This window comes from Euwallacea similis, chromosome 8 (assembly GCF_039881205.1).
Source record: "Euwallacea similis isolate ESF13 chromosome 8, ESF131.1, whole genome shotgun sequence".
Taxonomy (NCBI): Eukaryota; Metazoa; Arthropoda; class Insecta; order Coleoptera; family Curculionidae; genus Euwallacea; species Euwallacea similis.
Genome location: NC_089616.1, coordinates 439,996 through 467,817, shown reverse-complemented (window position 1 = coordinate 467,817; position 27,822 = coordinate 439,996). Strand labels below are relative to the sequence as shown.

Genomic DNA, 27,822 nt, shown 5'->3' with positions numbered 1-27,822 from the left:
TAATTTTATAAGGAGTACGCCATTGAGAAACTATATTAATTAAATATATTCATTGCATGCCGACGCGTTAACGTGAGACAATATGACGAAAAGACATCAGCCAGAAAACTAATTAAGTTCATGGTAGAGCCATAAGAAAATCCTTTTGAAGACGACTGGCGCAGTAAATATGGCCGCGAAAATAGGTCCTTCCTAATCCACGTAATACGGTACAGTTCACTAATGTCATTTGATAATCGTTTATACATGCATAATATGACATAATTTCGGGCTGAGTTAATCAGGAGCTTTACACAGGAAAAGCCGGCAGAGTGTTAAATTTTAGGCCACTAATATGGTTCAGGCACGTTCATTAGACCGGTATTGGATGCCGGGATGCGTAAGGTATAATTTCGGATTAGATTTCAACAATCACTAGTCCTTTATATTGACCAAGCCAAGGAGAATAAATTTGCCACTAAACTTGATTAGCATTGTATGTGCCACTGCTTTGTTAACGGTAACGAGCATTTTGTTGAGCTTTAAAACACTCTTTAGGACTAGTACATTTGGAGATAAGTTGACATTAATTGGGAAAAACCATTGACTGATCCGAGACTTTCTGTTACGTTAGAAACAAATCTGAAAAATAGGAGAAAGATCAGCGGTTAAAAAAATGTCAGGGATGAGCGATCCAGCAGAATTCGGAGTGGTTCGAAAGCGCATTACGTGAATGTACGTAACAATGGGTGGACCGACCACCACCGTCAAAAATCCGAATTTTACGTTCGAAAAATAATGCGGCACATAGAATGCAATCCACACATTTATTTTGATGTGTTAATTGTACGCGAATACAAGTTCATAAACCTAAGTTAAAGGATTGATAAAAGCCTATTGCCTGCGTGCCTCACAACGCAGGTAATTTTAATTTAAATTATCTTTTGGTAGATCCTACGACACAGCTATTGTTTGACGTCAGCTTTTCACACCTGATCCAAAAAGCCCAAAAATTCTAGACGCGTGTTGCCTGAGGCATTGTATAGATCGTTCAGTGTCTCATGCTTATAAATTTTCCATAACTGCAAAGTTTTTCTACTCCATTTCGCTTAGTGGCTTCGAAAGGATATGTGTATTTGGAAATTGCTTTTCCTCATTACTCGATGGATCGATGCATCGCTTAGAATAATTATTATTTGAGAGCATTCACTAATTTCTCTACGTTTGAACCTATGTAGATACGTCATTGATGAATATGATGATCAGATTTCTCTGGTATTTGTTTATGATCTTTTGGTGGGTCGCAGACTGGGCCGAGACTCGAGGTCAATTGATAAACGGAACGATTCGTTTATCGTTTAAAACGATATCGGGAAATAAATAAATTGACCAGAGCAGGTAAAGCATGTAAGGAATTTCGATTTTAACGCGCAAAGCTGTTTTATTTTGGATTTTTTCCATTTATTTACATTGGTGTTTTTTGCTTTAATATTCGCAGCGAAATCGATACTAATCTACACATCGAAGCGAGGAACCGGCCGGATTGGCTCCGCCCACTTCGTTGTTGGTCTTTGTCGGAGGCATGCTAAACCTTATGCGGTCCTCCTCCCACTTGCACAATCCCCGTGTTTTCACTTGAACTGATGATACCTGCATATAAACAAACACCTTTTGAAAGGGTAATTTAAACGAAGCAAGAATAAGCAGCTTGTATGATATGAAGGTTGAAATGTCTTAAAATGCACGTTAGTCTTGCTTAGTATAATTTCCTTCAAGATCTGCGCTAAACTGGTAATGACAATGCTCTTGAGACAAGTAGATAAACTGACCCCAGTCAAATGGCACCTTTAAAATTGCGTTTCAATCCATCGGCGCCAAATAATTTTATTGTAGAAGTCGAAGGGATTTAATATATTTTATTGTATGATATTTTGCGACGTTTTGCGCGAATTCTTGACAATCAGTAACCCAGGGCATTCAATAACAGGTTGTCTGGTGGGCCTTTGCGAGCGCCCGAATTGAATGGCGTTCCTCCGAACATGGGATTTAACGATTTCTAATAGATTTGCTTGGGCGATGGAGCGTGGCTCTATTCAGCCAGAGACGGATCCTTTGTGTCAATTTAACCAACGACAAGAAATTATTGAGAGGACGATTATTGGAAAAAGCGTGCGCTTCGTATCTGGACAAATTATTTACGCTCTGCTCCGATAACCGACAAAGTGTTAGTAGTATGAAAACGCATTCTAAGAAAATTATTTCAGCTCAGATATCCACATGCCTTTTTTTCTGGCGTTACAAACTATAAAGGTCAGTGGCCGTAAAGGGCAATACAAGGTGAAACCACGGAAGTTCTATTCCAAGCTAACAACACCTAATATAAAACCTCTACGATGGGTCTATCGTTTTATGAAATTGCAAGGAAAGTGCAATTTAGCAAATTTATTGTCGTCTAAATGAATTTAGCACATACCGCTGCCGGTGCGGCGTGTTTGCAAGGTGTAATTTATCGACGGTGAAAAATGGGTTAAACTAAGCCTGGACTCACTTTATGGCATCATTTGTTCTAATTTGAAAAAACTGCCGCTATACAGGTCGTTTCGAAATCAATTTGTAAGTCCGGTGGAATAGCGGAAGTGTTGGAAGTTTATGACAATATACGAGTATGTCACGATTATAACTTTTCATCTGACAATAGCAGAAAAGATGATAGGACTCTTACATTGTTTCTCCATGTGATCTTTTATCTCCTCTCTTTTATTGCTGCAATCAAAGATCTATGATGCGATTTGGCACCTGACGATCGCAAAATTGTGAGCACAAAATTAGAAGAGTTTCTTCTGAGCAATAAAAGAAATTTTCATAGCGTTTAAGTCTGCTTGAAGTTTTCCTTCACTTCTTCCTACACTGCTGTTGCCGCGAACTAACCCGTTCTTTACAATCTTTAAAAAGTCCATTTACGCCGACGATATTGCTCTCTTTTGCCAGTCTACCAATTTTGCTACAGCCGAGAACACTTTGACTTCATATCTACAGAAACTAAATGACTGTTTTCAAAATCGTTACCTTAGTTAGTTTTGCTGTTTGTGCTCCATGTTGCCACGCGAAACATGTAATAAAATCCTTTAAACGACCAAAATTATGTAGCTGCTCTGACGAAATGGTGAAAACGCTGTCTAAATATCGAAACAAAATGCTTCCAAACGTCAAAAATTACTACTAAATTACAAAATGTACCTGTAGACTTTTAAATAAAATATTTTTAAACTGTACAGATGCACAAAAAAAAACCACTCATTACCTTTCAAGATGTGGTAAACACATTTCCTAGATTTGGAACAAATTCTAGTTTAAAACCTTCTGCACTCTGATAAAAACGAAACTCATATTAACTCTGACGAAACGGTAAAAAACGCATTCAACATTCCGAAATAAAATTTTTCTATACGATGAAAAACGATGTTCGTCATATTTCACGGAGTTATGAACAAATACCTTCACATCTCTATATAATTGCATTGAGGGTCACCTCTAAAGTTGCGATCTCTGTATGCAAACTCACTTAATTTGATAGTTCCAAAAGCATAATCTTCAAAAAGCCACCGACCTACAAAACAAATCTGGAAAGCACGAGACACAGGCTCTATATATAAAATTGAGTTTACCTTTTTCGTTGCTTAGAAAGGGATTAAAGTGACCTTTTTCAAACTATTAAACATGCATAAAAGGGATATTCCGCGAATCCGGTTCCATATAAGCGAAACAGCCCGTCTAAATTACATAGATTACGAATTATCTTCTCTAATGACTGTTTCATTTTGTTTTCCAGTTCGTTCTGTGGCTAATGTCGCTTTTACGGATTTCATCTCGTGTAAGCTTTCAAATCTCAAATGGCTTCAGGTTTCAGCGAAAAGCACAAAAAGCAAACTATGTTTCAACTTACATACTTTTAGTAAATTTGATCTTACACATTATCGTTTTCAAATACTTTCGTGCGCTAAATTACTGGGAACCTCTAAGTCCTAAAAATTAGACGTACCTCGTACTTTGTAATTAACCCTTAAGCCTACAATATACGTAGCAGTTAGTAAGTATAGCGTTATCAATTAAAACTTTGACAAATTAATTGCGGCAGTTGTAAAGCAGATAATCGCAGCAATTTCTATGATAGCTATAAGGCAATTAGTCAAAAAGTCTGCCTTATTACGACTGCCTGGCAGAACTCCATAAAGAGACGGCGGCGTCTTTAAGAACGTTCATTACGTTAAACACCTGACCCAATAAATCTTCCAAATAGTCGTCTCTCTCTCGCGTTTTGACAAAACCAATGCTAAATAAAACATTACGACATCCCGTTGTTTTGCTCTTTATCATTTCAAGTGTTTTGTCTCAGATGATAAATTTTCATTAGGCTGAGAGGATTCTGATTTTACTGTCAGTTTTGAATGTGATGCGGCAATTGGGCGACAAGAAATAAAAAAGGGTTTATTCAGTTTGGATCTATCATGTCGTGCTCATCGTCAGATCGAAGACCGGTCCATGCAACTATACAGAATAAATTTAAATTTCTCGATTATAAAAAAAATCTAAAAATCAGCTTTCGGCAGTCGTCAAGCCGCTTTAAGAGCTCCAAATGTTGAAGTTACACGTCAGACATATGAAGACATCAGTAAAACCTGTTGTAATTCGCGAATCGGTTTTTTTAGCTCTTGTAAGAGTTTTAAATTACGAGCCCACAGGTCCAAAAATCCGAAAGCGTGTTTTACTGTAATATTCAATTGTTAAATTAATCGGTTTTGCTATTGCCAAAACTGCCTATGATTCACATAATTTAAATTCCAAATATCCGCAATTAATGACTGTGGTATCTCCTGCAAGGATCAAGATATGACGCTACAGGTCCGAATGTATGGCGACATCATTTCTAGCTTATTGATTTACAAGAATTGGTGTATTTGCTGATTTCAAAACTATAATAAAATGTAAATTCCAATTAATTCTTACTAGTTATTGTAAAATGCGTAAATAGAGATATTTAGATTCATAATTAAAATTCAAAATATCAGCAGAGTTTTACCGCAGTTGATTTTTGAAGCAGCAAAACTATTGAGGAAATTTAGCTATTTATGGATTTTTTATAAGAATTAACAAAATCAAATTACCTGAACTTTGTGGGTAATGTAGCCCTCTCAAGGCCTAAAAGTTATAAGGCTAAAGGTCCGAAAATTTGAAAGCTTATTCTGCTCTCAATGGTAAAATACATCGGATCTGCTATTTACAGAACTATTTACCATTGGCATAATTTAAATTCCAAATTTCCATAATGCGTAACTGTTTTAGCTCCTGTGAGGCCCAAGATATTGACGCTACAAGCTGAAAATATATTTATCGTAAAATGGATCAATACAATAATTTACGGAATTTTTGTAAATTTTATTAATTTATTTATTGTTAGACTACAAGCCCGAATATCTGAAAGAACGGTATCATGTTCCTTTCTCAATCGCAAAATACCCCAGGTTTGCAATTTTAAAACTTACCTGCGATTGGCACTATTTAAATTTCAACTTTGGACCGTTTGTAAGGGTTGTAGCTCCTGTAGAGCCCAATATCCAGCGCGCTTTTTAACACACAATATAGAACTCATGTGTTAAAATTTTAATCCCGTGTTAATCCCTGTTCTACTTTAATTAAAGCAGCGAAACTTGGCAAATATTCATTTGGCAGTATTAAAATTTACGTTAATAAATCAATTGAGCCAAAATAACCTGCCAAAAGTCCTATACCATACAGTGGAACTTTCCTCTCTCATATGAGGGAAGGAAATATCACTTTTGCGATGAACGAAGGAGACTAATTTCCTCCGCATATATGTATACGTATATACATATATATATATATATATATATATATATATATATATTTCTCTCCCTAGGAAATTATTTTTCTGTCTAAAGAGAGAAAAAAAAAGATGTTTCCACTCTACATATAATAAATAAATGCTTGATTATTTTTTATGAAAGAAAACGTTGGTAATAGAGAAAAATGGATGCACACCTATGGGAAAAAGTGCCTTTCACTCCTTTGAAAGTTGCTATCCTCTATTTCACGTCCAGCCTCAAAATATTAGTGGAAGTAAAAATTGCACATCCTCCCCATGTTGTGCAAACAAGTCTTATCTTCCTCAAGCTTGATTGAGAATAAAACAAATTTACTAGTATTAATATCCATAATAATTTGGACAATTATATTCCTCTCGTTTCTTCTTGGATAATTATTTTTATAATTTGAATCACCCCGATTGTAAATTGCCACGTGTATGTAATTTTTACATATTAACTTTTACATCTTGAGTTACAAAATAGCGAATTTCAAGGCCACTTTCATAAGTCATAGATACTAGATCATTAATTTATAGTGAGCGTAAACCACAACTGGATATGTAATTAATTAACTTCACTTTTAACTTCATAAATCTTAAGTGACCGACGTTAAGTCATAAATCATAGATTAGCATAAACTCACCATAAAATGTGAACACAACACACAATGCTATATTGCATGTTAAAAATAAACTGTACTGACGCTGCATGGCCGAAGGAGTGAAGACAGTCCTAGCTATTGCAAAATACACTATTTTGACTATTTATGTACTTACAGGAATGGACATAATATAGATTCCAATTATCCGTACTGCGAAATCGCTGCAGCTCTTGCAGGGGTTTCAAATTCCGAAGCTATAGATGAAAAAACTGAAAACATATTCTCTTACCTGTTAAATACACCGCTTTCGTAATTCCCAGAACTACCTATAATTGACGACATGATTCAAACTCCAAATAGTTTGCAACTGTGCTGACTGCTGAAAAGCAAATAATACTAACGCTACATGTCCGAAAGTAAAGAAACATTAACTCTAGCAACCGTAAAATACGCCAATTTTACTGTTTATAAAGCTCCCTAATATTGGTCTAATCTCAATTGTTAATTGTAAACATTCTTATTTTGTGGTATTTACGTTCTATTTATTTTTCAATATTTTTGGTCCCTGGTAGCCCTTAAAACCCATCCACGCAGAAACAAGGGTCAGAACGCGACATGTATCCAAAAATTCTGCTATGTAAAGTCTGTATTTATAACAAAAATGTTGAGAATTTGTAGACAATAAATTCTTAGCTTCCACAACATATTTTATTACAAGAAACATAGCTCAATAAAGTTAAAACTTAAGGATACTGCTGTGTGGAAGTCTTTACAAGCACTAAAAAGCTAAAAACTTTAGATTCAGGAATTTTTCAGGAATGAGACCATTTGGTTTATGGTCCATGCCCGAGCTACCAGCTTCTGTGATTTGTATAAAATTACTCAAGACTATTCTAATATTACCGAAGACTTTAATGCCCAGTTAGATAGTACTAGCTGCCTGGTAACAACTAACTGGCAGATCAACTGCTTTTCAAACTGACGTTTAAATTTAACCACCAATTGAAGTAACGGCGGCGAACTAAAACAGCGCCGCCTTTAAGGGCCGGCTTTTCAACGTCGAGATAAGGAGCGACAGCTGCTAGTCAATGATTAACTCACAACTGAAATGTTTTTTAAACTTACTTTAAAGGTCCCTTAAACTCACAACGAACCGTTTAGGTAAAAACAATGAAATGTAACAACTTCACGATTTAACAGAGACACTTCGATAGATGGTTATCTTAGACTGTAATTTGCTTTACATACAACTTTAGCAGTATATTCAATAATAGGCCCTTATTTGTTTAACGTAATGTCAGAATATTAACAGTTCCTGGATATAGGGATTTAGAATAATGGTAATAATGACCGAACATATATTTTTTGAGTTCAGTTGAGCCTAATATTACCGATATTTTCTAGTACGTTTCCCATTTACGCATTATAATTAAAAATAATAGAAAAGTCAATGAATTCTCTACGTAATTTGTATGTTTTATTGCGTTTTCGAATCCTAATTTTTAATAATATACTTTGACATGATAGAAAAATTATTAAATTGCCTAGCAAAGGTACAATACAGTACCTTCAGATTTGGATAAAAAAATAATGTAAACAGCAAATTAACTCCAGTTAATTATCAGAACGAGAACCTTTACAACATGGAACTAGGTGGAAACAAATGCGTATTGACGCGTGCATCTCTATCTCTCATTAGCCATGGATTACATCCCATCAGTTGATTGGATTAAACTAACCATTACTCGGTTAAAATGATCAAAAGAGAGTTGTTTCTACCGATAAACGACATGTTTAATCATTGAAGTACTGGTTAAAATATGGATTGGTACGTGGGGGACTAACAGGGCTATCCTAAAAGGTTAGACCGACCCTTTTCAGTTACAACTAAAGTTGCAAACAATTGAAACAATTTCCAAGCCGATTAGTTTGACCCTTTGAGGCCTGTTTTCGATTAAATCTGCGTGAAATGACAGAGAGTCGATTCAAGCAATCTCATAGTTCCGCGACCCTTTTCTTAGTACAAAAATTCAACTACTCGTAAAACTCTCGAACTCGCCTAACTAAGATTATCCCCCGTTCATTAATACGGTTTGCCAGTAAAAGGGATTCCAATTTAAAGTTTATCATGGTTTTATGGCAAGTCAATTTCATCATACAACGCGTCCATTAATAATCCAGCAACGAAGCGTTTAATGGAAATCTTTGATGGCAACGCTCAACGTCAATTGTCGTTGATCTCGGCTACGGGAGTATAAAGGTGGAGTGTGTACACATTATGCTGGGGTTGCAGGGTTGAATAAGTGACAACTTAATGAGAAACTAAGTGAAATTACGTAGTTTGTCGTGGGGTAGAGGTGTCTCATTAAGGCTTGACGTCCGCTTAATGAAAACACCCCGCGCTTTTTTGTCCGAATGTTCCACTTCATCTAACTTTTTAATTAATTTGTCGGCGTTTAAAAATTTGTGTTCAGATTCGGCTTTCAGCAAGTCTGGTCGGCATTAGACAGACATCACAAAAGCCGACGGGTCTAATGTTTGCCCTGTACACATTGACTTAGTCTAACGTTATGAGCTTAAACAGAATGAAAGGACTTTCGCCCATTAGAGCGCAGCGCATCTCAAACCGCTCCCGGGCGACGAGAAAATTAGTTTTTGCGGTTCTGGATCAGTTTGACCCATATTTTCTATTTACAGATAGACTACACTTATCAAAAGATCTATGTAATCTTTGCTCGGAATCGTCTATGGAACGTTATAAAAATCCGCAAAAATTCTCAATTTGAGCTGGCTACCTAGTCGATATATTAAAAATCTACAAAAAAATGCTGTTTCTAGTTGCAGCCAAAGAGTAATTTTTTACTTTGGAATTTTAATTTTATAATTTATTAAACAAGAATACAGGCGCGCTATATTATTTATGTTAAAATCCTCAGGACTAACTCTAATTCAGGTGTGAGAAGTTCACTTAAACTCTAATAACAATGTATGAGTTACACCCGTAGACACAATGTTATTAGTGTGGTTATCTATTTTCAATAGTTTGTTTATACTTTCGCTCCTGACGGAGAAAATAGCTATAGAAAACCGTTAATGGTACAAAACCGATAATGATTAAATAACGATAATGATACAATGGCGAATGATACAAGACCGATAATGAGTGAATAAAAAGAATAATATTAGAATTTTCAAGCTAATAAATGAATGGTACGTTATGGGAGCACGTAAATATAGGTGGCATTAACCCGTACTCCACGGAGTTAAGTTACAATGAACTTTATAGACGTTAAATCACGCGTTACGTTATCGTTAGATTTAAGAATCTCTTTCTCTCATTACAATCAATTCGACTCATCTTAACGCTAATAATCTATAAATTTTAAACATCCAAAATGTGGCAAAATGAACAGTTTTTCGACACGAATTCGAACAGATATGTACGTTTGCGCTTGCGATGAAAAGATACAAATGATACGGTTCATAGAATTTACTAAATGGCTAGAATTCCGGTCCTGTAAATGAGCCCTCGTGAAAGACGGATTGTTCCTCCCAATTCCCTCGAATTTTCCCCCATCATCCTTTCCTCGGATCCGAAGCCAATTGATTTGCTCCAAGGGATCAGTGCGGGATTTACTCCGAAACTACTTTTTAGACTTTTGAGATCACATTTTTTCAGATATGGAGTTATGCGGCCGATAAAACTTTTACGGCCCTTTTGGGTTTTATTCGACTGTATCGGAGAGGTTTATATTGCCAGGAATAAATTAATAATGCTGAGATCGGAGCAAATTTAAGGACTTATTTTCTGATCGTATAAAAAGTATGCCTAAAGCTTTCGACATCAAAAGAAAAAGACCGCCTCGCTTTGAAGGTTTCGTTGTGCTAAACATTTGTCGAAGTGAACGTAATATTCTTTCGCGAGGCATCTTTGATATTCAAGAAATATTTTCAACCATTTTGCCTACTTAGCGTTTCCATATTTTTTGTTATGGTTCGTATAAATGTCTCTTTCATCTCGAGACTCCTCAACTGCGCCCCAAAAATTTTATTATCCCGACTAGCGGTGATTTGAAAAGACGTTTTTAATATCTGGGACCTTTTGCTTGCAGGGAGCTTCTTCCAGCTTGGTAGTAAAATTCGCCGATACAGAGAAAGAACGACAACTAAGACGCATGCAGCAGATGGCTGGAAATATGAGTCTCATCAACCCGTTCGTTTTCAACCAGTTCGGAGGTTATGGAGCAGCATATGCACAAGTACGTACCCATTATTCGTCACTTAAACTATTAAGTTAAACTGCTAAGAAGTTTACCTATTTTTCTCTGCTGGACGGCACAGGTAAATTACGGGGCGATATAAAAGAACAGATGGACCTGCTCCCAAAGGGGCTTAAGGGAGTTTATTAGACATTCTGGCCGTCACGCGAAGCACTTAGGCAACAGTAAACTTTATGTTTGGATGTAATTTTGTAGTTAATTTTATTGCATTTCTAAACGTTAATTAACGCAGGCTAAACATTTATGCGGCTTTAATTAGCGGGAAATAAATTTCGATGTCCCCACAAGGGCCAGATTGCTTTTACAATAACTGCTGCACTTGTGCAAGTTAATTTATCAAAATTTTCAACATTCTTCAAAAACAATATTGGCCCGTCAAAAAATAGGAAGGCCTGAAGACCCCTTGGGTTTCCAGCCACAACGTTTATCTGAAATTAATTATAAACATCAAATACTTGTTTTATCAGTACAGATTCCAGTCCGGCTCCAAAACAACCCAGAAATTTAAACCGTTTCAATTATAAAAGCGTTCAGAGCAGTTAAATAGCTTTCGGAAAGTTTAAAACAGCAGTTTTATACGTTTATTCAGCCTACTTCGTTCGTGGTCAAAGTTTTAAGTACTTTCCGCAAATTAAAATTTCCGTTAGATCTGCCTAAATAGAGCAATTTTCTGTAATTAAATAGTTAGAATTCGGTTGGGATACTTCGCGGTAAACACGTTTCCGCTAGAACCAGGTTTAAGTGGATGGAAATCAAATTTTAAGTAGATCATTGAGATGAGTTGGTGCATTGCGTTGGTCAAGTACACGGTCTTGCATCGGTACAACTTTGAAACTAAATCGCAAACTATAATTTTTTTTTACTTGTTGAGCATTGCTTCTCTGGGGGCGTTACAGATTCTGCGGGTCAAATGCTCATCCTGAAATCTTTCCACAATTTCAAACCACGAGAATGGAGAAATTCGCTCGATGTGGGTGATACATAAAGTTCAAAGTCTGCAGACTTTGTCTTGAGATTATTGATCTTCGAGAAGGACTTAGATTACTGCTAAAATGCAACATAAATGCTTTTTAATAATTTTCAATATTCTAGAACCTTTATCCTTCCGGAACATTTACCTTGTTTTGACTGCTCATCAATACTGTGGCCCTGGCACCCAGATATTATTCCGGCCCCCGAATAGAGAGCTAATATGTATTTTTTTCACCGATAATGTTTTCAGCAGCAAGCCGCCATTATGGCAGCAGCGACTGCACAAGGGACCTACATTAACCCTATGGCTGCCATTACCCAACTACCCGCTCACACCATTAATGGAATTAATGGAATCAATGGAATTGGAAACGGTGTGGTGGCGCCTCCTACGTCAGGTAATTAATATTTTTCCAAGTTCACATGTATATCGCTTCGTTAAGCCTACAATTTCATGAAGTTATCGGCTTTTTGATGTCGCCAGTTTACCTGAAACAGTCGGTATGTGGGCGATAACACACGCGAGTACGTCAAACAAATGAATACCTCAGTGTAAACAGGCAACTCCAGAATGTTGATTCGGAACGGGGACGCTTAAAATGTCACTGTAAACTTGTTTAACGGTGCAAAAACACCGGATTTAGAGCAAACAAACCACTGATAGACGATCCTGACCGTTGGGGTTTTATCGAACATCGGAATATTTAAATTGTTTACTCACCTAAGGTTGTGGATTTACATGGGGATGTTTTCTTAGCTGCCGAATACGCGGACGTTCAGGTTGGCCCCCCGGTGGACAGGAACGGCCAACCTGTGAACGGGGCCATTCCAAGCCTGCCGTCCCCCACCATGCCCACCTTCAATATGGCAGCTCAAACGCCTAATGGACCTCAAGTTAATGGCCAGGAAACCGTTTATACTAATGGAATTCCTACTCAAACTTTCCCTCCGCGTAAGTATTTTTGAAAATCGTGCACCCAGACCACGAAAGTTATAAGTTGTGTCCGATGAGAGATATATTTCAAATTTGTGTTGCAGATGCACTGCACTTGTCCATTCCAGCCCAGGGATTGCCCAACGGAGAAGCGGCCATCCAGCACCCGGCAGCTTTCCAAGCCATGCAGCCTGGATATGGCGTCAGCGGTGTTGGTAAGTCCTCTCTTGATGCAATATTCTTCCATAGGTGCTTTATTGAAATGTGGTTGATGTTTATACAATCTATAGATGTTCCATTTTTTATTTATGTTCCCGTGTGATTTTGTTTTAATACGAAGTTTGCGTAGTAATTGTCCTGCGTGCGTAATTTTCAAAAATCGGTTGCTCGATTATTCGGAAACTGCAAATATCATTGTCGGGGTGGAATTTAATGGACCGTGAAAATGCGTAAACTCCATCGGAAATCCAATAAATCAAGCAATTTATAATATTTAATGGATGCATTAAAACATAACATTTAGGCCGAATTTGGCGTATAACTTTATGCACTTTTTGCTGCACTCATGAAAATTTATGTTTAAATTATATTAAATTTGAAGCATATTTTTTATTGATGGCGTTCCGATATTAGCAGTTTCAAACGGTTTGAGGTTTTTAGAAAATATTGTGATTTTGCAATTCGTATTTTACCGGAAAATATTTCAAAAGTAATTATGCATACAGGGTGTCAATTTGAAAATTTCCCACCCCTACTGTTTCGAAGTAGGATGGATTTTTAAAAAATCACCAGAACACGTCGATTTTGTTATCGAAGGGGAACAATTTTTATGTAGAATTCACTGCGCCTTTTTCAACCCTCTACCCTGCCGAGCTACCCTCTCAAATATCTTAAATGGTAAAAGGGTTAAGTGATACATCATTTTAAGGGGCTTTTTATTCTCTACATTTTGGCACCTATTATAAACATACGATATTATTTACTTACTTGTGGTACTCGGCTAGGTTAATAGGTGTTCATTCAGGTAAATTTTACTACGATAATTCGGGTGTACTGAGAACTGAAATTATTTTTATTTATGAAGAGCAAGGAAGATGCGTAGGAAGAACAGCGGAAACTTTTAATGCTAGAAATCCTCATCTACAATTGAGACCTGAAGCATGAAAATTTTTTTTAATTACTGAAAATAAGTTTTGAAAATCTTAAAAACAGTTCAAGTTTCAAATTAATTACGATTCAAAGCAGAGGTGCAGAGGTGTACACAGTTGAAACACAAAATAAAATTCAATTTTAATTACTGAAAAAAAAATTAAATCTTAGAAACAGTTCGAGTTTCAAATTAATTGAGACTCGATGCAGAAGCGTAGACAGTTGAAACCTGAAACGCAAAAAAATGTTTTAAATTTTTGAAACAACTCAAGTTGCGATATCATTCTTTGGCCACGTTGAAGGAAGATCCTAAGTACCTTCCAGAAGATCTAAAATTGCAAATAACTTCGATTTTCCAGTAAAATTCTAATTACGTCGTTCTCATTGACCTGACAAAATTTAACTATAAATCACAAGAAACAACAATCAGGACTTACTCCCGAGTACTAAAAGCGTGAGCCACAATCACGTCAGCAACATCGACTTTCATTCATAAAATGAGTTAAGCGCCACCCATTTTCACTCGCCAAGTCATGGATATGGTAATGGCGTACTTCAAGAGTCTTGAAAATAAAAGAAAACCCGATTTTCTTGATTATTAGTGCAGCGCGTATTACGAACACCTTATTCACCGCCGCGCTAACATTCGACTGAATCATTTACGAAGTAATATCGGTACAACTTACCTTTTACAAAGCTATAACTGATCGGCCTAGGAAACGATACCCGATTAAAAGTAATATGCGATGTTTTCAGATTTAGTAAAATGGGGGAAAAGTTGCGAACTCAAGACAGTAGTTTCATTATGCAAACATACCCCGATGAAATAAAAATACATTTTCCATTGCAAAAAAAACTTGGTTGACAAAAAAATTAGGGGTTTTTCGAGAGCTATGCTAATTTAGAATTTTATACGTCGTATTCATAATTAATATAATATATATAATAAATAAAATCATAATATGTATAATAAAGATAAAACCACTACCAATCTTAATATTTTGTCTCAGTCTGCTAAAACTTAACAAATTGGAAGCCTGAATGATATAAATATGTGATTTAATAAATGTAATTTTCTTATAAACAATAGCCATAAGTATCGTGTGGCAATCCTGCAGGGACAACGTTTAATCCATGAAGTTGTCCATAATTCGGAAATTTTATTAATTACCCGTTGGTGAATAATGTACTCGACACTTTAAAAAAATCTTGAGAACCGTTAGAGTTGCTCCTGGAAGGGCTAAAATTGAAATATAATAAATGATTCAGATATATGATCGGAATGATGAAATATGTTAAATAATTTTGGCTCAAACCAGAGGGGCACGCAGTTGACACTTGAAATACAAGAGCTTTGAATTGAATTTCTTAAATTACAATTAAAAATTTTGAGTATTTGTCGACCCTAGATGCCATCATTGAGGTCGTGGAATCTTGAAAAGATACTTTTCGAACCTTCATTTTAGAAACCTAAAAATCGCAAAAAGCTGTACAATTCACAGAAGCTCTTTAACGATGGGTACCCTGGAATATAAGCTACTTCAAAAGAATTTTTAGCGAAGCATTAAAAAAATGGCTCTCAAAGAGATAATGGAACCTAATATGTTTAACAATTTTACTAATTCGCATTGTTTGAACAAACCACGATTTTGCAAATTATCAACTTGAACTGACCTACGTGAAAGTTACTACTTTAAGCTAACCGCAGTAACCTGGACTAACCTGCTAGGTTTTTGTTTTAACAGCTTTTAGTAACTTTTTGAATTAACGGAGTAGTAATTTATTCGAAAACTTAAACGTAATCGCAATAATAGTAATGGAAAAGTTTATAGGGATAAACGTTAGAGTAGGAAAAGTTAGTGGAAATACCACAAAATGAATGATCGCTGAAGTAAAAATGGCAAGAGAACGTGTCGGCAATATGTGTACCTCCTTATTGACTTCATCGGATATGTGTGCATACAAAACAGGTGGACACACATCATCCTGCACATATCCGAAGATATACTCTTATATAGAGTACGGGTGTAGTCTGCAAAGTTCAATTACTGCCCTAATTCGCTATTTGTACAATATCTCGTAAACGATCAGAGTTAGAACTCCAGTTAAATGAGCCAAAAGTTACTGCTAACGTTAATAATGGTTAATTAAGATTTGAAAACGATGTCTAGCCAAATTTAACTATTTACGAAAACGGTGTTTTTCCAAAATAAGTTCGAAATGCGCGGTTCTGACCAAAGTGATCAGTATGACATTTTAACTAGCCAGACCCCAGTGATTTTTTAGTGATCTAAAGTGATTAGAATTATTTCAACTTAAGTGAATTGAATTTATTTCATACTCGAAAATGACCTCAGTGATCTCAAAGTAACCTTGCTGTGCTTATAATTACCTGGATTAACTTAGATTGACCTGAGTGCAGTTAAAAGAAGCTGACATGAATTGAGTTCCCCGAATTGATCGAAGTAATCTAGACTGACCTGACTTTAATAATTGGAATAAGGTGAAGTAAATAATGTGAACTGGGCTAAGTGAACGTTGTTTTCTAATCTTAATTTCCATAACTGGCAAGAGTAAAATTTACGTAATTAAATTCTTATTTATGGAATATCAGAAAGTAACGCTGAGGAATTTGTCCTCTCATTTTCATCTCGGCAAGGAAATTCATCTCTGAAAATCAAAGAAATTTATGCAGAATGGAATATTTCCGGCATCAGCATTTTATTATCCCAGTTTTATAGCAAACTTGAAACCGTTTGAAACATTCGTACAAATTTTCTACATCGAAGTTAGATCCTTTGTTAGAATTTTATGTTTATTTATTAGATGTAGTGTAGGTTGTTCCGAAAATATATTTTTAAAACTCAATGTGAAGAATGATGCATAGCATGATTGTCGCATCTGACTATGGTATGAGTGTGATTTTATGTTATTTGTTCAGCAGCTTACCCTGCCGTTTATGGCCAATTCCCCCAAGCAATACCTCAGCCTGTCTCAGCGATAGCTCCTGCCCAGAGAGAAGGTAAGATCAGCTACATGAGTAGTCACTTACCCTTTGAAATTTAGTTTAATTTGTTGGTAGCAGCCCGTTCTCTCAGAATCCCTCTTTTGCCTAGGCAAATTTCATAATCGTATTTATTACATTAATGGAAGCAATAGGAGATAGTGATACCTTTTTTAACCGAACATAATTCTAGGTACGTTCTAGCATAAACTGATAGACAATTCGGAAGTAAAAGCGTGCAAAGTTCTTGGAGAATGGGCTACTCAACTAATTTCCCAAAAGTCTGTTTTAATATTCCCTCAAGCACTTAGGGAACCCCTCGTCATACCTGGTAAATAATTTATACATTGCGGTAGCGCTGGCTTTATTTAATTACGTAAATAATATAAAATAATTGGTGGGAGCCACTAAAGCTGCAAAATAGTAAAAGTTCTATTATGTTTTGTAACAAGCAGACTTTCGGGTTGTTAGCTCGATGTGCTATGTGCATTAAAGCTGGAATTTCCAACGAGAATTATTGTCATCTTCTGGTGGAACTTCTCAGTAAAATACCAGTTAAACTTAATGTTGCATCTCTGTTTTTAAGTATTGCCTATGTGCCTCACCAATGTTTACATGATCCATCTTATATGTTAAATATGTGTTAGCTCTTTTTCTCCCTTCTTAATTGTTACTAATCCAATTGTTGTATGTAATGGTACTACCCTCTATATACTTTACTCAGGAGGCACTGGAAGAAAGAAATGTAAAATATGTAAAAATTTCCACCATAGATATTAGTGAAATAGTTTCGATGTTCCTAGAGCCATATATTTCACACGTTATAATCGAATTTTAACTGTCAAAGTATAACAGTTTTATCTTTTACAGCTTACCGTATTATCGACAATCTAGGCAAGTATACCTCACATTCCTTTCTTCCATATTACTGCACGTGAACTTGTTTATTTCAACATGGTGTTCTATATGTGTTGATCAAAACTCCTCTGAAAATTGATGCATTGAAAGTGCATGTTAAGGAGTAATATTTCCGTTCACTGTTACCATCATGTAAGAGAAAAACCTTAACGATTTCGGGCCTGCAGTTATTATTTCGGATGATCCGCTGTAAATCATTAAAAGCTCGATTGACTAAAGCGCGTTTTGCTGATCTGGGCACTTGCCTGAAATATTACATCGAACCCTTAACGTTTTAGTGAGGGAGCCAATAAAGGGTCAAAAGTTTCTTAAAAAATGTCATATTTCAAAAACTTATTACCTTCAAAATGAAGACTGTATAATGGAGGTCTCATAGTTTCTCCGAGAGACTTATTCTTAAGCCACAGATATGTGAAAAGACTTAAACCTAGAACATAAAACCATGGACTAGACCGTTCCACCTTTGCAGGCTTCAAACTGAAATATTGTAATTATTTTTTGCCCCTCAGGCTGTTCGATATCCGGACCGGAGGGATGCAATCTCTTCATCTATCATTTACCTCAGGAATTTGGGGACGCCGAACTAATGCAAATGTTCTTGCCTTTCGGAAATGTCATCAGTTCTAAGGTGTTCATCGACCGGGCTACCAACCAAAGCAAATGTTTCGGTTAGTCCTGTTTAACTAATTTTTGGTAAATTCTCCAAGGATGATGGTTTTGCAGGTTTCGTGTCGTTCGACAACCAAACCAGCGCCCAAACAGCCATCCAAGCCATGAACGGGTTCCAAATTGGGATGAAGCGTCTCAAAGTCCAACTGAAAAGACCCAAAGACACCAGCAGACCCTACTAACAGAGAGATAATCCGGCCGTCAGTGGCGCAGACTCTTTAGCCGCCATAGTATACTATAGTTAGTATGTACGAGTACGTATCATATGACGAGTTGTGCGCGTACTTAAGACCTTGAGGCGTTTAACCAAGGTACCACCGCTAAATATTTATGTAATCCAAACCAAAAGGTAATTTTGTAAACGTCTTGAGGTACTGATACGCCTCTGGGCGAACTAGGGAGGTATCAGCGTGTCGACTGTAATAACCTCCATTTGGTTTGGCAGCCTAACGTATGGAATCCCCGCCGCTGTTCCACGAAGCCTTTAACTCAATCCGAATTATATGCTTAGACTTAGACATAGCGATGTTGTGGGTTCTTAGTACCGTTGGTTTCTACATTAATACTGGAAATTCTCTATTTGTCTTTGGGTGTAAATAAAGGAGGGTTTTAATGAATTGGATAATCTTCGACGCTAAAGTACACGACCGCTATGAAATTCTTAATGAGTATTTTAAATATACGCAGAATGGAAAATTAGATCATTAAATTGATTCCTAATTAATCAAATGACTGAAATGATATACTAGTCATTAACTGGCATTAACTGAAAAAGTATGTGGGCGAGGTCTATAAATCTAGCATTATCAATTTGCGGGGGGCGTGTCTACATAAGTCGTAACCAGAAAATTAATTTAAAATTAATCAGGACGAATCTAATTTAGAAGGGACGAGCTATAAATGTAAATAATATCATTCTACATTACTGTGGCACCAAACATAAACAAAAATTTGCTACCAAATTACTTTAATCCAAAGGTCAGGCTATTCAAGATTTTATCACGCCTTCTAAGAAATTGAGGAACATGGACAAGCTATTGTGTAATGTCTACATTACATCATTTCGAATCGATTACCAGGCCATTCTCCTAATCATATTTAAATAGCCAATCACGAATCGGACGATTAAGGTTATACCGACTAGGATCTTCCAACTCTTTCAGAGGCGTGGTTATACCGAACTTAGGCGTAGCTTCCCAAATCCGCACATGCCACAAGAAGCCATGCCCACGTGAACCAGCAGTGCTATTAAAACTTGTTAGACATGGCTTCCCAATTTATCACTCAATCCTAATATGGATTGGCAAGATTTAGTAGTTATTAAAAAAGAAAAATTAGAACATTATACTGATGACTTATGTGACTAGGATTAATAGTTCTAAAAGGGCCACATGTTACCATCACGCCGAGCCCGACTAAATTCGAGTTTCCTTCATTCGAGCTTATTCTCGCCATACCATTTTGCTGTGAAACTGTGTCAACTAAGTCCTATAGATTTTTTAAAATCTTGCTTGGGGCTACGGCACTGACCTTAATATATGAGAGAACACACCACCTTTACATAATCACATAAGTTACATTTTCCTTGGAACTGAATAAGATTCCAGTACGAGGTCGGTTTATGGTTTCACGCCCCTTGATGAAAGTTAAATTTTGGGCTATCACAGCAGAATATATGTAGTTGACAGTAAGTTGAGACAACGCCACACCCTATTAACATGAGTAAGTGAGACAAATGATAACTTGTTATGCTGCAATATTTAAATGCTCACAAATCATTACACCTGGCAAACCTTATCATGACATCGTGATTCTAAAATTGCCAAAAAAAACATGTTTATCATACCCACGCAAATCACTTATTTTATTCAGGTATCATCATTTATGTGGAAACACAGGGATTGTGCAGGTGGGAAAAGGATCGCATAAGGTTTAATATGTCTCCGACAAAGACCAACGAAGAGGGTTGCGACGCTGGTGGCTCACGTGGGCGGAGTCAGTTCGGATGACGTCTTCACTTCGATGTTTAGATTAGTATCGATTTCGCTGTCTTCACGGCAATGAAAATTTTAAAAAATATCCAAGCAAAAAGCGGCAATGTGAATAAATGAAAAAAACACGTTTAATTCATCACTAGAACTTAATATTAGTAAAGATTATGAAACGGTGAGAGATCTGGTAACACTAGACTGATTTCGCCCACGTCAGCCAACCGTCTTACAACCCACTTCGTTGATCTTTGTTGGCGGCACATTAAACCTTATGCGATTCTTCTTCCACTTGCATAATCGTTATGTTTTCACTTGAATTGGTGATACCTGTATAGTACACAACCAGGTAAAATCTGTTTTTGGCAATGTTGACTTTATTCTAGCTATGCCTTGAGAAGCCCAGAAATTCTATCATGATGTAGTGGTCCTCTAATAAATGAAATTGCTAAAATGTTAATGCCCCCAAGTCACGAGTGATTTTTATTGAAGCATATGCTTTTCACTTTTACTAAAGAAACGTGGCTCCGATAGATCCGCTGATATATTCAAGATTTCTGATCATTTTTCCAAGGAGTATCTTGGCAAAGAATGCAGTAATTTGCCTCACTTTAAAATTAGAAAAAACTCATAATCCAAAGCAACCTATTGACAAATTGTTTAAATTTGCTGACGAATCTTTTTTCAACAAATGTATCTAAATGAATAATGTTAAAAATGTCACAAAAGACTTAATCCCTTGTACGCTTGTATTATCACACGTTAGTTAGGCTGTCAAACTATTCGAGAAATTCCAAATGGGCTGTGACTACTAAACAAATCAGTGTTGTTTGTACAGGCCGTTTTGTATTCTCGTACAGTGTGTAATAATTGCTATTTTGAATACTGCGCTAATATGTTTATAAGTATTTATAAATAATGTGTGTTTGTTGTAACCAAACAAAATTAAACTACTCGCCACGCTGATAGTTCCTCCCCTCTAAGTTGCCAAAACAAAAAAAAATGACATTGCTTAAAGTTATAATATAGTAATATATATCTAAGGCCCAGTGCGCATGTTCTGTGATTGAACAGAATTTCAACTTTGATGCTTGAAAGCGAGGGTTTTAAGCATATACTTACAGGTACCAGCTATAAAGTTCATTTACTGACAAGGAACATGTAAATTCTTAGACTTAGGTATGAAATTAGGTTAGCGAGAAAACAATTGATAAACCTGAGTCGTTGACACTGCGCCGACTCGGCAACACTGTACGTTTCACCTCATCAGTATGCGCAGACCGGACAGTGTGAACCCGGTCTTATCGCCTCTAATGGTAACATAGCCATTCAATCGATTTTAGAACAATGCGTTCACGAGTGTTTATGAATTTTATCTGATTATAGGTTTATATTATTATATTGATGAGATATCAAATGCCAGTTGAGCGTTACCGCCAAAATAGTTGTTGATAAAAAGAACTTAGTTTACGCTTTGCAGGACTAGGCAAAAGCAGCACTTGGACGAGTCGGACTTACTAAATTATCTCAAGCGAGGTCCTGTTTTATGGTTTCCCTCAGTTTGCGAAGTGTAAATATCATCGACTAGAGTTTGAGTTCATAAAACATGACGTCACGGGTTTCCTCATATTTCGTCCGGGTTATTAACTAGTCAAATTATTCAGCCCCAAGGGGCGCTGATTATTAGCGAATCATTTTAGAGTTAATTTTAGAATTAAGACATACATAATATATTTAGCAAACATACTATTTATTACTAAAAAAATTAACATATTTAGAGATATGTATAATGTATTATTACAAAGCATTTTTTTGTTTGTTGGCTGAAAGATTATGTGCAATATTTTTACACAGAACGACTGAAATTTCTTTAGGGAATCACACTTTTAGTTTTGTGCATAGAAGTATCGGAAAAGTGCCAAGAAGCATATCATTTTTGTTTTAGCTTTACTACCATTATACACTTTAGTTGAAATTCTTGCCCTAATCCGCCATCATCAAGCCAAAGATCTCTTTTCGGTTCGTAGAAGAGTAATGCTTTAATGTACATAAATATTCACCAAATACAACATTAGTGGTGGTACCTAATTATTACAGCTTTACTATAACTACTAATGTTGCAAGTTCTAAAATCAACGTTACAAGACAATAACTTAACCAAGCCCTATTTTTAAAACAAAAATCAATATGCTTTTAGAGCTTTGTCCTATCCAGGAAAATCTATACTACATACTTCTGTGGGTTTCCGAAATGTATATGTTAGCAAGACATTTTGTTTACAAATATGGAAATAGCACTTTTGGAGCATCCGAAAAGGAACTTTCAAGATAGACCAAAGAAAACATGAACCCTCAATACCCTCCTCATTAATAGAAGGTTGAAGATCCTACACAAAACCATTCTCATGGAAGAGTCTCATCTATGGAATGTACTATACACAACCATTCACACTGCCTGCAAGTGGTACCAAGGATGTACCACTTAGAGTAGATTTTGCTTCTCTGAAGATGTATGAATTACCCTTAATCATCAGAGACTTAAAAGGTGCTTTAACTATGATGCTTCGTGGAGTTGTAAGAATATAGTTCATTTTCCCCAGTTCCATTGGGCTTGACTTTCTTTCATGCGATGAGAAATATTCCTTAAGTATCGCCCCGTTCTGTTAAAACCCCATAGAAAACCCTGCTTTTTCAACTCTTTTGAGGAGATGCCTGATGTGTGTATTAACGCTATTAATTGCTATTAGCAGATTTCTACTCATTGATGTTCTAGCAGTTGTTATTAAAGCTGACTCTATTTAGAAACCCAGATATCCACCTACTGACCCATGGGTCTTCTCAAAACGAATCGGAAAAGTTCCTTCGGAAATTTACCGGTGATATGGAGATGGAAGAAATTCAACGTTACATTTTTGCCAGACTGAAGTACAAAATGGCTGTATCAGCCTCTATTAATAATGAGGTTCTATTTCTTGGGAATTGATGGTTGTAGTAAACAGCTAGTGCTGTAATGAACACACGGATATTGTAATTTTATAACTGACTCTGCTGATTAAAGGATGACTCAGTGCTGATTTTCATCACAATGTTCACATGACACTGTAAGTGTGAAAAAAATCGTTGAGTCATTGCACAATGGAGACCAAAATTGAGCAGATAACCTACACATAAGTTCTTCACAAGAAATACACCTTTCACAAGAGGCCACATTTTTCCCTTCGATCTCGACCCAAAACTTGAACACCCTTGTCAGAGGTAGATAAATAAACATCCTGGAAAAAATCTCAAGGTATTAGGTCCGGGTAGTAGAAAAGGGAGAAGGAAAAGTAGGAAAATCAATACGTTAACCTCGCCCGTGTATTTTAATTTTCTTTATTTCAAATATTTAACCTGAGTATTCAACTTGTTAAAATGAACGTTTCAGCTTCGAAAATATCCTATATATATCCTGTAGGTTTTCTCCGCTCCGTTAGATCTACCCAGTTATTGCCTTTTCTTAGCTCTAGTTTATTAATCCGTTAAATCACTGCAAATTTCTCTATCCCGGCCTGTTTTACGCACTCCTAAGGAAACACTTCCATTTTATTCCCTAATACACTCAAAATGGCTTGGTAAACTGAATCACTTGAATCTACCTAGCTTGAACTCAAAACCTTATTATAATCCTTATTATCCCGAAGAAACATCTCCATTTTGTTTATAAAGACCAGAAGCCTGGACATACCCAATCAGGCGTTAAATTTCACTTTCATTCTTTTTTAAAACTCGCTTGTTGCTCACGTACATGAGGTTTTGCAGTCTGACAACCCTCAATCCAAAGTTATCACTATCCATTGCTATTCTATTCACCATTAATCATTAGCTACCCAGAAAATAATCACTAGAACCACCGCATTATTAAGAAGTGAGGGCATAATTTTTTCTCTTATTTTGATTTCCTCTCTACTTTACGGCACTCTTTCCTACACTGAATAAGTACTAACATAAACTGATATTTTGGTCAGGTCAACTTTACCGGATATCACCTTGCAGAAGAATTTCAGTGTTAATCGCATTACCCAGACGCAGGCTCAGGCACGACCACTATGAGTAGTGCTCTATATGAAATTGAACATCCCCTTTTTCTCTGATTTATCATTCCTCCTTTCATCCTTCTACACTCTTCCCATTCGTTTCTCCCATCTCAATCATTATGCATTTGGTATTAACACAGGGTGTTCCATTGAAAAACAACGCATTCGGTAGCTAAATACCGCGAGTACTAAAGCTGATGTTCAAGTTTTTACACTGCTTTTGTTAAACTTCTAAGTTTAGTTCTACTAAGTTAAAGCAGATCTACAGAATAATGGCGCATGAGTACTGCCGAAAGGACGGGAAAAAGATATGGAGAAATATTGTGGTGTCTCAAATGTCTTAACAACATACCATTCGGAAACCCTCCCAAATGCTCTTTTACTTCTAAAACACACCTTCGTTATTCCCAATCTGTTATAAAAGACGTCTAAACAGTGTAGAAAGCGTTCGGTTACCTAAATTCTAGCGCTGCTAGTTTATACATAGGACGTTTGAAAAGATGTATATAACGAGCTTTAGATATTTTTTATAAGATACCTACTACATACACACTAGACTAAATTTTTGAGAGTGCGATTTTGCTGTTTACGGTTTTTTGCATCATTCAGTATTATTACATTATCATTATACCTATTTGCGTACGGGAGGGATGGCTAAGTTATATAGAATAGTACAAAGGCGCACGCGCGCACGGAATGGACGAGCACAAAGTGACTATTAAAGTAGCGCACACGCAGGTCGTTGAAGACGGGATTTCTAAGTTAGATATTAGAGCCAAATAAATATTAAAACTAGAGTGTAAATTCGTATAATAAGTCCATTGCAGAGGGAGTTGGCCATTTGCGTCCTCAGAGGAGAAGTAAACCTGGCCATCTTGGTCTGCTCAAAAATAAAAAGCTTCAATTTAGGGAACCTTGAGCTTTCGCATAAAAGCCGATAGGTGTAAACCGACGGCAAGAGGGTAGCACCTGAGAGTATGGCCTATAGATGTCCAATCTGTAAAATATTCGTTTTGTCAAACGCATGGTCTCTACCCACTTGTAAAAATTCGTTTTATAAAATATGCGATCGTGATTTAAAGGATACAGGGTATGTTTTGCAATTATTTATTGTAAAAGGATCATCATTTAGGGAGGCGGTCATTGAATCTTCGCGTCTCCGACAATTTTTACCACGCCTCGTTCGCCAAATTTTCAGACCTCGTCTGTTTATATGTATACTTAGATTATCAATCTATACAAGCTCCTATACTATTTGCAGCCAATAGAATGCTTTTTAAATATAACTATCGGAGACTACAACTAACAGCCTAGATTTGAGACGTATACATATAAATAATAGTAGATTCATCTCATCACTGTAAATACATACCTATTTATTTTATCGGGGTCCGTTACTACCAAAAAAGTTCTCTAGCCGTCAACTTCCGCTGTAAGTTTCCTCTTTTAAATGTAATTAGCGCTTAACTCATCCTCACAACGAGGACTTTTTCCAAACCCTGCCATTCACATATTACATACCAGCCTAATATATCATGTCCCCAAAAATTTATATGGAACCATTATTATTTTATAGCTACTTAGTAGAATTTTAGACACTAGGTTGTAGGACTAGTACCTTATTTATACTTACTATTTATATAAGAAAAGTATGGCAACTATTATTAGGTGAAAGGAACGTGTTACAATGCTGGAAGTTTATTTTCGATGAAAACGGTTAAGTAACGAATTTATCAAATGGTTTGACAAACGAGATTTCACTGAGGAAGCTTTATTTGTCACTGAAAATATGTGCGGGGCTTATTGTAGGTCGTTTGCTTTAGGTCCTCTCATGGCTTGCCTTCACAAGTTCCTGATCCACAATATTGGTAACGTGGCATTCAAAGCTTATCGCTATTGGTGGGAATTAGCATCAGTAAGTTTAAAATGATATTTTACAAAGTCTTCATGCACTCAAAGGGGAAAATCAACTTAGAGATAAAAAATGTGGCCACTCATGGTTCAACGTCGCAGTACAATTTTGTTAGATACCACGTAATTGTGTTGAACCGAATTGGACCGCAGTTAAAACCTGTTGAGTGGATGTTTGATTGTGTGCGCCCGTTTACAACAGACTTGTACACCTGAACAAGCCTTCGTGGCCACTTTAAAACTTTTGAACTCGGGGCTTGGATCGGGAGCGGCCCTATTTTCAACAAGTTTATACTATGTTGTACGCTGAGAATGTACTGCGGCGATCAACCATGAGTGGCAGGCTTAAGATATTTTTCGTTTACTTCTAAATATGAGAAATTTAGGTTCTATGGATGTATATAGGCTAGGAGTTATGACATACACATTAAATTTTATCCACTTTTGCGTGACTATCGGTTAAGGTAATTGGGGCATTCAGGTCAGTTTAGTTTTTTTTCGAGATATCGTAGGCTAAGTCAAGGAAAGACAAACAAAAGTGCCAAAAAATGCTTTTGATAGATGTTCTGGCTAGGGAGCATACCACTAGAGTGCACCCTGTATTGTTTCGCAATTTCAAATATTTTTTGAAAAGTCCAAAACATTTTCTCTTCACTTACAAATAATATAGAAAAACTGGGTTTTTGAGACATATACTATTCGCAATAAAATTTTTCATGAATCTCAAGACGGCAAGGTTGCGACATTATGAAAAAAGCAATAATGAACGCGTGAATTGGAACTGGGAATTAAGAGTGACATTTTTAGAACAAGAACACGTTATGGGCATACACAAAATTTTAATATTTTCAGTTACCTAAATCATCAAAATCGCTATAATCTGGAGTTGGAACTAAAAATTGCCGAAAAAAATGGTCTTTCAAAAAGGCGACAATAAATAATAAAATCTTAACGGTAGCGTTGTAAATTAAGAAGTGATGTCGCCAACTTGGCGATAATAAAATTCGAATTTAACCAATATTTAGAAGTTTAATCGGAATAATTATTTGCTACATTTGTGTTAGTTATAAACTAAAATGAAAAACTTCATAGCATTTTCATTAGCTGGCCAAACTTCACCATTTTTAGCTTAAATTTTATCCTGTCGCGTTTGCAGTCTTGTGCCTTGCCTTCTAAGTAATTGGTGGCGTTCATCGGGAATTTGATTGCGAATAGTGTATGCAGGGACTTACACGTTGAGTTTCATCAATTTTTGCATTTTTGTTAGTCGAGGTAGTTAGGTATCCTTGGAGTAATTGAAGGAGTAGGGTTTCTTAGAGTAGAATCTTATCAGATTTAAAAGAAGCTAAGATGGTATGTTTTAAAGTTCCAAATGATTACGTCAAAATGTACACAAAGTTGCAGTTAAAAATTAGAATTTATGCAGCTCTATGCTAAACCCAGTATTTCCAGTGCCCTAGAAC

At 36.3% G+C, this 27,822-nt stretch overlaps 1 protein-coding gene across 19 annotated transcripts in view; it reads left to right on the top strand.

The window, feature by feature from the left end:
• Positions 1-19,738, top strand: part of bru3 (bruno 3) — a 318,409-nt gene extending 298,671 nt beyond the window's left edge. For 13 of the 19 annotated variants that reach the window (XM_066392862.1, XM_066392856.1, XM_066392861.1 and 10 more), the window contains 8 exons: positions 10,575-10,721; positions 11,965-12,112; positions 12,472-12,666; positions 12,753-12,863; positions 16,739-16,819; positions 17,672-17,695; positions 18,229-18,387; positions 18,443-19,738. In XM_066392862.1, the coding sequence (XP_066248959.1) occupies positions 10,575-10,721; positions 11,965-12,112; positions 12,472-12,666; positions 12,753-12,863; positions 16,739-16,819; positions 17,672-17,695; positions 18,229-18,387; positions 18,443-18,570 (993 nt within the window). In that variant the 3' untranslated portion in view covers positions 18,571-19,738. The remainder of the gene's footprint in view (positions 1-10,574; positions 10,722-11,964; positions 12,113-12,471; positions 12,667-12,752; positions 12,864-16,738; positions 16,820-17,671; positions 17,696-18,228; positions 18,388-18,442) is intronic. The other 6 variants (XM_066392849.1, XM_066392848.1, XM_066392854.1 and 3 more) reach the window with 6 other exon arrangements.
• The last annotated feature ends 8,084 nt before the right edge of the window (positions 19,739-27,822 follow it).